Here is a 15,552-nt window from a genome sequence, read left to right on the forward strand (position 1 = left end):
TAGGTATTATGTATTTTGAGTAGGGCAAATGTTTAACAGTTCAGAGAAGGAATCTTCCCCATGTTATAGATGAACTGAAACTCAGAAAGGTAAAGCACTCAAGGTCATTTAGCCAGAAGGAGCTGAGCCAGAATTGGAGCTCAGATCTCCAGGGTCCTTGTTCTCTGCTCTTTCTACCATACCAAACTGCCCTTTTTGCATAGTTCCTATCTAATGAGAAATACTCGGTCTAATGGCTGGTTAGAGATGCTATAATCCATATTTATACTGCAAAGAGCATTGAAGCAAGGAATTCTACTCAATATTTTCTTTGGAAAACCAAACATGCTTTATTTCATTTTTTGCACAATTTATTTAAACATCTCACATATACAAAATAGGTACAATTTAATTTTTCTGCTTGTCCGAGAAACAAGGCTTCTTTGGAACCATGGGAGAGGATGAAAATGAGACTGGCAAAGAACAAATGCTGAATTTAAAGAAGAGGACAATGTTGGGCAAACGATCCACTTACTTTTATTCGGGAATAAGATGTAAAGTACTGATGTTAAATCAAATGAAAAAAAAATACACAATATAACTCAACACAGAGGAGTATTTCTTCTCAAATTCTCCTAGCACCATCAACATTCTTCAAGTATCTGAAATACTATTAGTTAGCACCTTTGTATTTTGAACAAAAAACAGATACCTCAGCTCAACTCTGTCTAGGTCAGCACCTAATGGGGTGGATCACACTCACAGGAAAGTGTTTTGAGGTAGTTTACACCTTTGGAAGTTTGGGTTTTAAACTTCCCTCTGTGGAAGATATTCAAAAGCCACAAGTGGTGCAAATGTTCATGGTTTTTATTTTTCAATTTTTATTTTGGTTTTCTTACAAAGGTTGACATTTTCCACAACAAGTTTAAGACTGTTGAAAAAAAAAAATTCCAGATTTTTGGAGAGGGGGAAAGGGAAAGGGAATTAATTAAATCGTATTGCACAATGCTCTGATCAATCCTTCTTCTTCTCTTTTGCCCACAATTTAAGCAAGTAGATGTGCAGAAGAAATGGAAGGATTCAGCTTTCAGTTAAGAAAGAAGAAAAAGAAATGGCCAAGAGAGAAATTTTTCAGATTTCCTTTTTCTTTAATTTAGGTTGAGTTCATTTATTTGAAACAGACTGGGCCAATGTTCAATCTGATTTCTTGGTCAGCGCCACCGATGTCCAAAGGTGCAATATCAAGGATGGGCAGGCGAGATGGCTTATTTGTTTTATATTCAATGATTGTCTTTCTCCATTCATTTATCTTTTTCTGTTTAAAAAGAGAAGAAAAATATACATAAAGCAGCACTATTACGGAACCTAACCATCTTGTATAATATTATATAATTATATATTGCATACAATTGTATTATATAATATATAATTATATAGAACATATATTTATATATAATTATATAATATATTAGATAATATTTATATATAATTATATGTTATATAATATTATATACTAGATATTATAATAACCACTTTTTGGCTTATGTCCTTCTGAAGATGTGTGTCTCAGATCAACAAGTCTATCTTTGAAACAGTAGCATCAGGGCTGTCTTTACAGGGAGAGGTTTCCTACCAGTCTAATTTTATAAAAAAAAACGTTCCAATGCATATTCCAAGCGGCTTATTTCTACAGTATCTTTTCAGGATGTGTGTGGTAGGGTGGCTATGCAGTACTACTATTAGTGAATTTAAATTTTCTTCAATTTATAGTATATTATAGAGAAGGCATAAAGAAAAATTAAATATAGGTCATACTAATAAATAAAATAAAATACATATAACTATAAATTACAGTTTGGGCCCTTTTAACCTCAAGTAATTTTAACTTATGGGTATACATCATCATTTAAGAAACTCATGTTAGAAGACAAATAACTAATACATGGAACAGAGTATATATTTCAGTATTTCAGAAAATTTCAGAAGGCAAGATCTGATAAGAATATTCTGAATTTACCATCTGAATTTAAACAAATACATTTATGAAAGAGAAATCAAATAAGTTTGGTCTCTCATTCATCTGTTCATTTAATGGTCTATGCTCCACTATCCCACTTCCCAAATAAATGTTATTCCCATACTTCACTATTACTTACAGAGCAGCCATCTACAAGAACAGTGTAAGTGAATCTGCTGTTGCCCTCAGCAACAAGTTCAACATCATTGGATCCTTGCAGAATGACAGCCTTTTTCAGGTTGCCAGTCTCCTCATCCATGTATGCAATGCTGTTCTTGCAATGGTAGGTGATGTTTTGAGAGGCATGGTTGGCCAGCAGGCGCATGAAGGCAAGTTGGGTAGCCATTTCCTTGGTAGTTACTCCTTCAACATTATATTCAAACTACAGAGAATAAGATGGGCATTCCAGTTAAATGAAGAAGGACTCAGATACTAAGAGTCAAATTTAAAAAAACAGTCTGGTATAGAGAGGAATAATGGACTCAGATCTGAACTTGTACTTTTAAAGGAAACTCAATTCACTTGTCTTTGAAATATAAGCTACCTAGAAGGAACATAAGAACTACCAAGCTGAGGCAAGTCATCTCAAAAAGGGACCTGTTTCAGATAAAGCCCAGATACACACACACACACACACACACACACACACACGCACACGCACACGCACACACACACATATATACGTGTTTCTTTTTTTAAAATAAGAGAGCAAGGATCTAGAGATTCAGACCCCTTTAGTTTTCTATAATTCCCACCAATAAAGTTGATGAAAACTTTTAATTAGAAATTCAGAAAAGCTCATATCTTGAAAATACATGTGGCATGAGTACTGGACTACATGCTGGCCAGTACTCCTTCACACTTAATGACGTTAGTCAGTTTCTCCAGCGATTATCAATTAAGTCACATTTGAATAATTATTTTTGAATTATATGGATATGTCTAATCAATCCATCTTTAATGTGCAATCTAGGATATAACCAAACCCAAGAACAGAGCAGGTTCTTTTAAAAAGCCCATTTTGGTAAAGGGCTAAAATGTAGATAATTAAAAAACGAATAATCCGAACAAGATATTATTTAGTAGGAGAAGGAATGTTTGTAGGATTCCTTACCTGGGTACCACCATTGATAGTTTCTCCTACCCAGACGTGCTTCTTGGCCTTGGAACTTCTGTACCAGTTCTTGACTGGGATGTTTTCAGGCTGAGCCCGGATGCAGGTTTCGCCAGTAGAGAAATCACAGTATACTTTGATAGCATCCATAGTACATCCTTGGTTAGGGTCAACCCAGTAGTAACCTTTTAGAAAAAACAAGACCCAGATCATAAAACCTCTCATTGAGTGGCATATAGGTTCTAATAATCACTAGTCAAAGATTCTGATTCCCATAAGTAACAGTTCTGATTGTACTGTTATATTGTCTACTCCACATTAACAGGAAGAGGGTGGCTATTTTCTAAATTAGACAGTTCCTCCTCTCCTCTCCATGAAAATCAAATCAGGGTACATAATACCATGAAAAGGGCAAAAACAGATATCAAGACAATCTTGAAAATGGGTGCTGGTTGGGAGAAGAAAATGTTTTATTAAGTGGGTATGATTTCACATAATGCAGTTTTTACCCAAATACCTTTTTCCTCTAAATATCAGTGGGAACTGATTTTGAAAAGCCTAACTTGTGAGAAGGGTCATTCTGGTTGGACATCTCAACCTACCACTGCTCCATTCTGGGTGGCTGAGTCTCAAGTCACGGCATGTGCGCGCTGGGTTCTTCCTAGAGCCTTCTGGAGTAAGAAGAGTCTCAATCTGGTTGTTGAGAGATTTCAGAGTAGCATCAACTTCATAATCCTTGGGTCTGAGAGATGGTGGTGAGCGAGGCTGGTCAGCCCTGTAGAAGTCTCCATCAAAACCGAAGTCATAACCACCACCACTGGGGCCAGGAGGGCCAGGAGGGCCAGGAGGACCAGGAGGGCCCTGCAGAGTGTAAGTAAGAAAGAGGAGGCTTTGTATTTGGTTACAGTGAGAGAGAATGAGAGCAGGTTTTCCGTCGAGATTCACACAAAAGCATGTTCTAATAAGTAAAAAAGAATCAAGTTCATGTAAATAACAACTTGCTCCCAGGCATACTTGCAGGGATGGGTTTATAGAGCTCATTGCATACAGACAATTTTTATATATTTTAGAAAACATACAGAAATGGGGGACTACTTTAATGTGTCATTGTAATTGTCTTGGTTTAGTCTAAAGAAGATATTCCCTTAGGTCAGTGATGCCCCTTATTATTTCCCTAAATCATACTTACAGAAGGACCTTGGCTACCCTGAGAGCCACGAATGCCAGCAGGTCCCACTGCACCAGGATGTCCAGTGCGACCATCCTTGCCAGAAGGGCCAGAAGGACCAGAAGGGCCCTAGGGAAGAAGGAAACCAAGTCTGTGTGAGCCAGCAAAAACCCCACAAGGGAGAAGAGGTCTGGGGCTTACTGCCTGCCATAGGCTCCTTTCAGAGATAAACGTCTCTTAGTTGACCTACCCTAGGACCAGCAGGACCCACAGTGCCAGGAGCACCTTGATCGCCATGATGACCCTTTAAAGAGAGAATAGGAAAATCACACTTTCAGAACATGTGTCGATACACAGATTTCAAAAAATTGAATGGAAAACTTTAGTTTCAATGGACTCTGGATTGAGAAAATTGAAAATGTAAAATGGGGCTCTTTTCTCTCATTATGTCTATTATATTCAGTTATTTTTTTCTACAAGCCACTTCAGAAGTGCAATATTAGTCATTCCTCTGATTATATTTATTTTAAGTGGGGTTGAAGGACATTGTTGCCAGGAGATTTTAATATACGTATATTTCTATCTCCCCTAACCCTCACCTTTTCATGTTGGGATGAAATAGCATTACCTCTGAGCTATGGACTTAGAGAACGGGAAGTGAATATGATGTAGGACAGTTTAGAACAATAGCAGTGAAATTGTGAGGAAGTTCATTCTGTGTTGAAGGACTTTAAGATCTGTGTACATGCTGGATGTCCACATTGTACTTACAGCAAGACCAGGAAGACCCTGCAATCCATTGTGTCCCTTTAAGCCAGGAAGACCTCTGGGCCCCTTATCACCAGGCTCTCCCTTATCACCTCGAATACCCTGTGGGCCCTATAAAGAAAAAGGACAGATAGGACATTTACCTTTGAAAGATGACACTCAATTCTCCACAAATATTGTTCAATCTGTTTACAAAGATAATTCAAGACATGCAAAGGTCTACAAGCCATGTGGGTGCTACTCCCAACTCTTAATCTGCTTTAGTTGAGCTGTCTGTAAAGTGGCTAAGCATTGTGATAATTTAATACAAATAAGAATAGATTTGAAATATAAGAGATTAAAAGGTATTTGTAGCAACTCTCCACATGGACTAAATTTTCAAAAAATATATAAAATCCAGTCTATGTATTATTTATCTTTTTTAATGTACAGTGCGGACTGATCCTCCCTAACTGTTGTACAGAAATCTTCACCATGTACATACACTAGGACCTCTTGGACCAACAGCACCGGCCAGACCAATGGGACCAGAAGGACCCTGTGAATTAGAAAAGAAAAACACAATTTATCAGCCAAGCCCAAGATCCTCCTCCCTAGGCCACCACAGTTCCCAGGTGTGGGGAGGTCAGAGGTAAAGCCTGCTGAGGATGACAGCATTAAGGGACTGGTATTTATTAACTTACAGGTTCACCGCGGTGTCCATGTTTGCCAGTTGGACCCACAGGGCCTTGAGGACCAGGTGCACCCACAGTACCAGTGGGACCAGCGTTACCAGGGTAACCACGATCCCCCTGCCGAAGGCAGAAATGAAGCTTAGCATCAATCTGGCCTGTAGTTTAGTCCCTTTTAAGTTAGAGAACAACGGTGAGGTGTACTGACCTTGTGTCCAGCTTGACCATCGCGGCCTGGGGGACCATCATTCCCAGGGTTGCCCTGTGAAGACACCATGCCAATTAAGGTGCTTAGGGAGGCTCTGTAGCTCACTGACCCCTACAGTTCAGCTATCTGCCTTCATTACTCCCAGTGCCCAATGGAGAACCCGCTCTTCAGGCTGTTAAAAATAGGAACAAGAACTTGCCAACCTAGATTTTTATAGAATTTTCTTTTTAATATGTTGGCCAACTTGAAGTATGCTACTTAAAGACTCATTCCCTAGCCCAAGTTATTTTTAGGATTGTCGATACTGGGAGTGGTGAGTACATGTAGACCTCAGCTCAGGATACAAAGTTACACACAAGGAAGTACTGCTAGGTTACATTTTACAAACCAAATGTTGGACTCACATCACGACCAGCTTCACCAGGAGCACCATTGACGCCAGGATTACCCACAGCACCAGGGGGACCACGGGCCCCAGTTGGGCCTGCAATGCCGAGGGGGCCAGGTTCACCCTAAAGAGGCAGAGAAGACAAAATTCCTCTCATTGGATTGAGTGCCACTCCCATTCTCCCAAAACAACGTTAGCCAGGGGATTCCAGGTTTAAGCGAGAAGGTAGATTGAAAGTGAGTGGGCCACATAATGGTAAGAAGTGTCATTAGTATCATCTTTGCCCTTCTCCTACACACTTAGATGGTCAGCTTTATGTACTTTTGGAATGTTGCTCTGTACAAGGTGAGTCTAGTTTCATCTGATTTTCCAAATAAAATGAATTCATAAAGTTGAGAGAGTTTATGGAGATTAGATGGTTCCTAGTTGCTGTCATGTATTAGGTTTAATAGAATGATTCAGAACTTCTAGAGTTTCATTCTTCCTACAGGATAGATGATGCTAGCATTTCATACTGCAGGGGAGTAAATGCAATTAGAGCTTATATCGTTTTTAAGCATGTAAAAAGAACAAAAATTGTTCTGCATAATGTTAAGCTGTGTTTTTATAGCATGTGTCTAAGTAAGGTGGTATTAAAGCTTCTTAGATAAGTGACATGTGATCTGTATAAAGAAAATGCTATGAATAAAAAATCTTAAGTGGAGTTATTCACTGATCAATCTGTCACAGTTGAAGTGGCAGCTTTTAAATCTTTTCTTATGTTAATGAGAATAAGAATGGTGTCAAACACTCACCACAGATCCAGCAACACCTGGTAGACCACGTTCACCTCTAGAGCCTGGGAGACCCAGAAAACCAGGAGCACCAAGAAGACCTTGAGGACCTGGGGTGCCAGGAGATCCCTAAACAACAGTAAAAATACTGAGTATTACTGTAAGACCCTAGGAGACAACACAGGTTGGCTTGAGGCTTCTGAGAATGAGTTTATCCTCAGTTTAGAAAAAGGCTGATGACCTCCTATTAGTAGAACATATCTTTGGCTGTCTTTTCTCTAGTGAAGACAATGAGTTTACATCTTGGCATGTTTATTTCTTTGTACCTGGTTCCTCCTTGAGACCAATGGAACAACATTTAAAAATATGTGGTTGGGATTAATGAAGCCATCTTTGAGTGAGGGAACAGAGTTCTTATAGAATTTATGCTGGGAAGCAAATTTTGACCTTGGCCTCTAACTGCACCAGGTCTAGTAAAGTCACATTTCAGAGTAGCAATAATACTGCACATTGCATGTTTAAAAAATTGGTAGCTTACTGATATTGATTAATTTACAGTAGAGTGACCACAGCAATGGGATGCTGTTCTAATCCCAGTACCAGTGAGGTACTCTCACAACAGCTTAAAGGGCTGTATTGATAAAACAGTGAGTTCCCTCACTTATTGTCATCTCCATCTAGTGCCTTCTGAGCATCTGCTGAAGCCATGACACCTCAATATCTGTTGGATAGATTTCCTGGCTCAACTGAGCTCTACTTGAGAGCCCGCAATACTCATCAACAAATATATGCCACCTGAAGATTTTTACAAGGGATTTATATTAATTCAACTCAAGGTATTAAGAAAGAGGAGTTTGAAATCACTTACAGCAGTACCAGGCTCTCCAGAGGGACCCTTCTCACCAACAAAGCCAGGGGGGCCAGAAGCACCTGTTTCTCCAGTTCGACCAACTGGACCTTGGTCACCACGAGGCCCACGAAGTCCTTCTTTACCAGCAGGACCAGGGGGACCAGGGGGGCCAGTGATACCCTGTGAGCAAATACATGAGGTCATTTACTTTCTGTTAATCATCACAGATGGGAGAGAGCAGCTGAGGTTCTAAATATTAAGATGCAAACAACTCGAAGCAACAAAATAATATCCTGGTCACTTTGGAGAAATGTTTAGAAGTCTTAACAGTCTTTCTTGTAGAAAGAAGCAACTTTCATCTTCCTCTCCTGGGGCTGTAATAAAGTGAACAACCGAGGCAGAAGCTATGGCAAATGTCTGTGAGAAAAAGCAATGTGGTGCCACCAGCCACCTGGCATACTGGAATCAGAACTACGTCGAGTTATAAGAGCTAGCTGTAAATGAATGGGAATTTGGGTTTTGGAGGACTCTGCTTGTTTCTTTTTGAAGAAAGCCAATACAGGCATTTTGCTCATAATTGAGGAATCACATATGCTCTCAACTAGGTTTAATTAAATGCCTACAGGGAATGAAGATTTTTCTGTTATGAACCTGTGAAAGGATTCCAAGAAATCAACATCTTCGCTATTTTTTTCCCCTGAAACCTTAACCAGAAGACTTAATCCTTTGTAATTAATTAAATTCTCTTGAGTCCTGACAGGAGAGTCTGAATCAGAATTAAATTAGAGGCCAAACCACCTTTAAATTCAGGAACAATTATACTTTAACAACGGAGGCAGAATGTTGGCCATAAAGGGTAATTAGATATAGAAATATCTGATATGTGACTAAAACTGTTCTGTTTTTTATTTTTAACAAAGAGACCATGCCCCTAAAAGGGGACAAGGGGACTTACGTTCACATGAATAAAAGCCTCTTAAACTGATATTTCTAATATAATTTCTGATGATTTTGCCTTAATGAGTCAGAAAAACTGATTTCAGATTAGGAAAGTAATAGCAAAATATTAGTAGCATGTTTTTCATAGGGAGTTTCTTACCAGTTTCTTACTAGAGGCTAGGGATTTTGGCTAGAGTAAATAAATGAAGACACATTTTGAAGTGATTTACTTACAGAGGGTCCAGGAGGACCAGTCCTTCCAGCAGCACCAGGGAAACCCGTAGCACCCTAAGAACCAAGCACATTAAAATTCCACAGTCAGCACCAACTCCAGGAATTTGGGTAAGATGGAAATTTCTCCCTTGGAAAATCCTCAGTACACGTGACCAAGGATGGACCAAAGAGTAGGCAGTGACAGCCTCAGGTAGGGTATTATGTTAAATATACCCAGGACCCCGAAGACCCTCCATCTCTACACAGCTTCCTGACCAGCATGCCCCCAGTTGCAATGCCTATATTTTGCATTAAGGCTCTGATAGTTCTTTTTTGAAATGCTAACATATTGCCTGATGGTTGTAAAAGCAAGAAGACAAGACACTATACTATTATTATATATGATCTGTATATATTAATAACTTAACCACCTGGCTGGCTGCTAAGGGAATGGACACTAAGTAATTTTGTTTACAGAAGAAGGTATAATAAAAGACCAAGTGTATTAATTGCTGTCCAATGAGAGGAGGAAGAAGTCAGTGGAGTTGATTCCTGGGGAGCTTTGGGTCTCTAGGAAGTCAGTGTGATAGCACTGGACACCAAGGGAAGGAACCTAATCAGGCAGAAGAAGGGGGGCATCAACAAAATGATAAAAGGTACCAAAGAAATATTTTACCCATTTCACAAACTACTTGGGGTTAACTTTGGTTATCACTACCTCAAGTGAAGTGGTAGCAACATACAGTGCACTGAGTTCCAGCTGGGATTAAGTTAACATTCCATGAATCTGATCTTGACTTCATTATCAGAATTTCTTTAAATAGTTAGCTTGACTCTCAAGACTCTCGTTATAGTCCAAATTACCAAAAATTTCCAAACTTTCAAGTTGTCCCTAATAGATTCTGAAGAAAGAAAAATTATCAGAATACACTGTAAATACTCACAGGGGGGCCTCCATCACCACGACTTCCAGCAGGACCAGGGGGACCATTTGGACCCTAAATGGAAACAAGAAAAGATGGTCAAATCAGAAAACAATCTTTATAAATGTTACTCTTTTCTTCAAATGGATCATTCCCATGTCTATTAGAATCAAATCTAGAAATGTAAAATGATTATCTGTGTTATATAAAATAAATGTCCTTACTTCAATATTACCACCTTTATGGGTAATCAAAGAAGTGAGATAAAACAATATTTATGAAACTTTTATAATGTGCAAAGTGGTATGCAAATGTTAACTCTTATTTTAAAATTGTCTTCTATCTGGTATGTTCCCTGATATATAGCAGGCACTTGATTGATTTATGTTGAGTTATAAGATTTCATGGGTAACTGCAGAGGCTGTGTGGACCATCAGTGAATTCAACTTACAGCTGGGCCAGCAGCTCCAACGGGGCCTGTGGGACCAGTAGGGCCATTTTCACCCTTGGGTCCTTTGGTTCCTCTCTCTCCTTTTGCACCAGGTTGACCAGCAGCGCCCTGTTGGAAAGGAACAGTTATAGTTCAGGTGTTCCAACTTACTCTACTTGCTAACTTGGAATGTTTTCAGATTAACCTGTGTCACATGATACTCACAGCAGGACCAGCAAATCCATTGGGGCCAGCGGGACCAACCTCACCACGTTCACCCTAGGTGGGAAAAGGGATTTTAAAATGTCTTAGCAATCTTAGATTCATGAGTGTCTAGAAGTTATGAGTGTCTAAAACGACCCAGGTTTTTACTTACAGGGCTTCCACGAGGACCAGCAGGACCGGCGGGACCAGCAGGACCAGCTTCACCCTATAAGGGGGCCAGAAATGAGTTTGTCAGTGTTCCTCACACAAATGCTCAAAGAGGTAGGAGGCAGAGGGAACAGGCGTAGACAGTGGGCTCTTGCCAGAGTTTGCAATTGCATCCAAAGAGATAACTAATTCACATCTCACAGAGAAAAGTGAAATGGATTCTTACTCTGCATAATATTGTATTAATTTTGGAGGGTGAAATGGTATTGGTCATACACTTGCCAAAACACTATAAATCAGTGCCCACAATACCAGGAGGAGGACATTTTAATTTTTAGATGGACACAGGGCTGATCTATTTGCTGCAATTTGTGCTATACAATAAATAAGGTCTATTTTAAGTGGACTGTTCAATGTGAAATGGGCACACTATGTATTTTATTGATTTTTTTTTTTTTTTTTACAATGAAGGCTTCAAGAAGGCTCAGTGCATTAGGATATTGTTAATGGGCAACCCCGAAAGACTTTAAAAGACTTTAAAACAAATGATAGGGATTGAAGTATAGATCAGATACCTGGCACGTGTACAGGAAGGGAAAGAGAACTTGCAACACACAGCGTTTGTTTCTTGCTGCCCCATACTAATGGATAAGTTTTTAAATCAATGGGCTTTAGACCAAGCCATAAAAATGAATTGCCAGGGCCCTTTGGGGCCAGGGTGGCAGGGAATTTTAGATACCGCCATTGGCTCAGAGAGCTGCAACTCAGTGAAAATGCATGCTTACCCGGTCCCCATTGGCTCCAGCAGGACCAGGGGCACCTACAGCACCAGGAGCACCCTAGTACCAAAAAGAAAACAAGTCTTGTTAATAACACCCCCATACCGTCAAAAGTGACCCTTGCTGTTTCCCCTTGCTGTGCTTATACAGTGACTGAACACTCTGGGTGGACATCAAGAAAGCCTTTGAAGCATTTCAGTTCTAATTATCAAGACTATGAGAAGCCACTCTCAGGAGGGGAGTACCCTAGTGGTGAAGGTTATGGAACTAAGTCATGGGCAGGTTAGGAACAATGGGGAGATCTGAACTCTCTGCTCTTGTAAAATTCCCTGGAGAGTAGCAAATGACTAGCCTTGCTAAGAACTGTGAGGACTGTGTGAGTTGGAGAAAGGATATGATGAATGTGCCACAGGGAGTTATCAGGCCTGAGGGAGAGGTGAGAAAAGCCCAAGTGGCTTATGGCCTGGAAGAGCCATGATATCAACACTCTAGGTAAGATTATTATACCTTTATGGGATTATCTTTGGCATCTCCATGGCATTAACAGTTAATCTTTGGAGCTGCTCTTTGAGTGATAAATTATTAGGGTATACATTTGAATAAATAGGACCTTATTAGAGGTTCTGGCTTCCTAAAATGTAAGAATTATTGTTTTTTCTAAAGCCCTATGATAAACAATCATTTAATGTTCTATTAAACCTAGAGATTTTGGACTGTAGTTTGTACTTGGTATAGTTAACACTAAGGAAGGTAGAAAATTCAGGCTATGATTTTCAAGGGGATAAGTCCTCATTTGAATTTTTCTTTTGGAACATGTAAACTGATATTATTAGTCATAGGTCCAGGAAGGAATGGAATACTCTTTTACAAGACTTGAATCCCTCTTTTGTCAGTTCAGTTTTGGAAAGCTTCTCAACTCAAATTGAGTGAAATGTAAAACAAAACAAAACAGAACAAAACAATCTGAGTACCAACAGAATTCTACTCACACGAGCACCATCTCTGCCGTGGCTACCAGCATCACCTCTGAGACCAGTTTCACCCTGAAAGTAAAAAGCAAGAGCAAAGGTTTGTTTTCTGACCAAATTTTTGAATCAAAATTAATCCACAGTGTTTTTACAGAAGATGCTATAATACTTTTATTTATTTAAGATCTTTAGTAATGTTTTGATTCCCTACCATTCTATAAAATATTGAATGAGGAAAAAATAATTCAAGGCCCTTTCCAAGTTAGTGTTAAATATTCTTTTCTAATTTCCATACACCCTCCTGAAGCGTAATCAAGCAAGGTACAAATTCATGTGGACAGAATTATAAGGCAACATCACAATGGGCTTCAGTGCCTGATCACTCTTATGGCATAACTAATGCAGCAGCACGGTTGACAGCTGTTCAATATAGCTTCTTCCCATTAATTAGGGCAGGCTGAGGCATTATTGTTAGTGGCATTAAAATGAGCCTCATGTATTACTCAACACCATCTGTTTGCGTGAAATTCCATGGTAGCAAGGAATTTTGCCAGATTAGTGAGTTTAGAAATGCGTAGGTGCTAGGTGGCAGAGGGAAACGTATATAGATAGATATCAAAATGCTACCAGACCACCTGCCAAGAACTGTAAAAAAAAAAAAAAAAAAAAAGTTGACCTTGCACAGCCTTCTTTGTGAGAGTTCATCAACAATATGTATTGAGGTCAAACACTGAGAGGCTACCTTTTCTCCCTTGCCTCCAGGTATGCCAGCAGCACCCCTTTCTCCTGGGAGTCCATTAGGACCAGATGGACCAGCAGAGCCTGGAGCACCAACCACACCAGGTTCGCCCTTGAATCAAACACATGTGAAATCAGTTATTTCTGTGGTACAAGAAGAAAATGAAGAGCCAAACTCTTGAAGCATTCCAATTTAAACATTTAATGGATAGCATGCTCGCCTGCTTAGACACAAAGGAGGCCTACTGAAAGGAGGGAGAATATAACCGAGGAAGATGCTGTTAATGACACAGTGACTAAAGAGAAGAGGGTAGTAGGATGGGTGCCTGTGATTTTTTCTATAACCTGCTCCCAGTCCTCTTAAGGGAGTCAGGCATGGGAGAGAAGAGGGTACGACAATGGAAGGCAGAGAGTGAAAAATGCCCACAAACGTTTTTCAAGGTGAAGTCTCTTAGCTCAGACAGGAAATGTGGAAAGAGACCTCATCAACGGGGGAGATGTTTACATTCTAATCTTCTTAAGAGTGTGGACTATAGCTTACATTTTTTTATAAAACCTTACAATTCCACATACTTAAAACCTGTTGACTAGCTCCTGAGATAAAACCCTTTGAAAGTACTTTCTCACAGAACCAATATTTCCTTTCTTACTTCCTCTCTCCCTCTTACCTTATTTTATTTTTTCCAATATCCTTCCATATACCAAAATAGCCTTTTATAGCAAATCTTTACCCCTTAAAGGTAAGAATCAGAAGTAATATGTTACTTTCTCTTTATTGTGGTTGAAGTAATCTGTTTTTCAGAAATGTGTAATTCCATCTATTTTAAGATCTAAACCACAGATTCTATTTTGAAACACAAGTTTTCAGGCTTATGTTTTGGGGATGAATGTACTGTCCAGTTAATTTTTATCATCATAAAATTATCTTATTAAAATTTAGATTACTTTTTGAAATTTTACTTTATGAAGTAGGACGTTGGGGAGGTAAAAGTTCATTCTCTAAAAATAGTGTCCAAATGTATACGATGTTTCTAGATTAAGACAAAAGTATAAATAGTGTGATGAGAAAAGAGTGAAAACCCATACTAATTCATTTATGTGTGTAGAACACTGGGGTTTTGCCTCTTTTGGAATAATTCAGGTCAGTTGGAATCAGATTGTTATTTACTGAGGTGGAAATCATCACAGAACTGGAAATAAGTTAAAAAAAAATCTGAGAAACAATTCATTTACTACTGTAAAGGATTTACTTATTCTAGAGCACACTAGGCCAAACCAGCAATATGTAACAAAGTTTTACCTTGTTCCCATCAGGCCCTGCAGGTCCAGAAGGACCTCGGCTTCCAACAGGACCAGTAGGACCAGCAGCACCGCTTTCACCTGGGGGACCACGCTCCCCCTGTGAAAAGGGGATTAGAAGAAGTGTTACACTGTTCATCATTTTCAGAGATACCATTTTACACATTAGAGTTCACACTTGTTTAGCTTTTGAATCCTAGTTCTGCCAAATGTCTAGTTTACTAGCAAATTATAATTATTTTTCCCTTAATTTCTCTACTAGTAAAATGAAGGGATGGGATGAGATAATCTCCAATGTCTCATTCAGCTCTAATGTTCTATGGCTACAACTCCAAAATTTGTTGCTTTTAGAGTGTAATATTCAACTTTTGGAATTCATTTCCTTTTTTTGTGATAGGTCCATAGGTAAAAATAGATGCCAGTTATGCACAGTACCATCATTTTAGGTGAATAGCAATGCCAGATGTAAATAAGATTAGATATTTCATATCTATGCTCTCTTTATACAATTGCATGCAATAGTGATATAACAGCTATAATATAGTTAACAGAGAATATATGTATGAAAATGTGTGTATTTGTATGTGTGTCTATCTTTCTATCTATCTAAATATTTCCCAATTTGCATGTAAATATCACTACAACATAGTATTCTGTGGTCCAGAATATTTAACATTTAAGCCCACATTGCAACTGTTTCAAAGGCCCTTGTCATAATTTGGTTCTATGATACTATGGCTCTATGACAGTAAATTTGTTTGGGCATCCCAGCTATATGGTAACTAGCCACATAACAATATACTTTAGGGGCCAACTAATCTTTCCAGTTATTCTAATGACCACAGACAAATGACATCAATTTATTTAATATTTAAAATAAAAGTAGGCTCATGATTTCATCTTTTAGACTTTGAACACCAATACACATTGGAAAAATTGATTTTAAATCTTAGTA

The 15,552-nt window shown here is 38.9% G+C and overlaps 1 protein-coding gene across 1 annotated transcript in view; it reads right to left on the bottom strand.

Moving 5' to 3' along the window:
* Window positions 1–831: 831 nt before the first annotated feature.
* Window positions 832–15,552, bottom strand: part of COL1A2 (collagen type I alpha 2 chain) — a 36,708-nt gene continuing 21,987 nt past the window's right edge. Inside the window, exons 32-53 of the mRNA XM_060020517.1 lie at window positions 14,599–14,697; window positions 13,303–13,410; window positions 12,582–12,635; window positions 11,599–11,652; window positions 10,818–10,871; window positions 10,667–10,720; window positions 10,463–10,570; window positions 10,033–10,086; window positions 9,110–9,163; window positions 7,955–8,116; window positions 7,108–7,215; window positions 6,330–6,437; window positions 5,926–5,979; window positions 5,730–5,837; window positions 5,531–5,584; window positions 5,050–5,157; window positions 4,529–4,582; window positions 4,300–4,407; window positions 3,713–3,971; window positions 3,111–3,295; window positions 2,136–2,378; window positions 832–1,294 (exon numbers count right to left, since the gene is read on the bottom strand). Coding sequence (XP_059876500.1) covers window positions 1,148–1,294; window positions 2,136–2,378; window positions 3,111–3,295; window positions 3,713–3,971; window positions 4,300–4,407; window positions 4,529–4,582; window positions 5,050–5,157; window positions 5,531–5,584; window positions 5,730–5,837; window positions 5,926–5,979; window positions 6,330–6,437; window positions 7,108–7,215; window positions 7,955–8,116; window positions 9,110–9,163; window positions 10,033–10,086; window positions 10,463–10,570; window positions 10,667–10,720; window positions 10,818–10,871; window positions 11,599–11,652; window positions 12,582–12,635; window positions 13,303–13,410; window positions 14,599–14,697 — 2,337 coding nt within the window. The 3' untranslated portion in view covers window positions 832–1,147. The remainder of the gene's footprint in view (window positions 1,295–2,135; window positions 2,379–3,110; window positions 3,296–3,712; window positions 3,972–4,299; window positions 4,408–4,528; window positions 4,583–5,049; window positions 5,158–5,530; window positions 5,585–5,729; window positions 5,838–5,925; window positions 5,980–6,329; window positions 6,438–7,107; window positions 7,216–7,954; window positions 8,117–9,109; window positions 9,164–10,032; window positions 10,087–10,462; window positions 10,571–10,666; window positions 10,721–10,817; window positions 10,872–11,598; window positions 11,653–12,581; window positions 12,636–13,302; window positions 13,411–14,598; window positions 14,698–15,552) is intronic.

Source organism: Delphinus delphis, chromosome 9 (genome assembly GCF_949987515.2).
Source record: "Delphinus delphis chromosome 9, mDelDel1.2, whole genome shotgun sequence".
In the NCBI taxonomy this organism is placed as follows: Eukaryota; Metazoa; Chordata; class Mammalia; order Artiodactyla; family Delphinidae; genus Delphinus; species Delphinus delphis.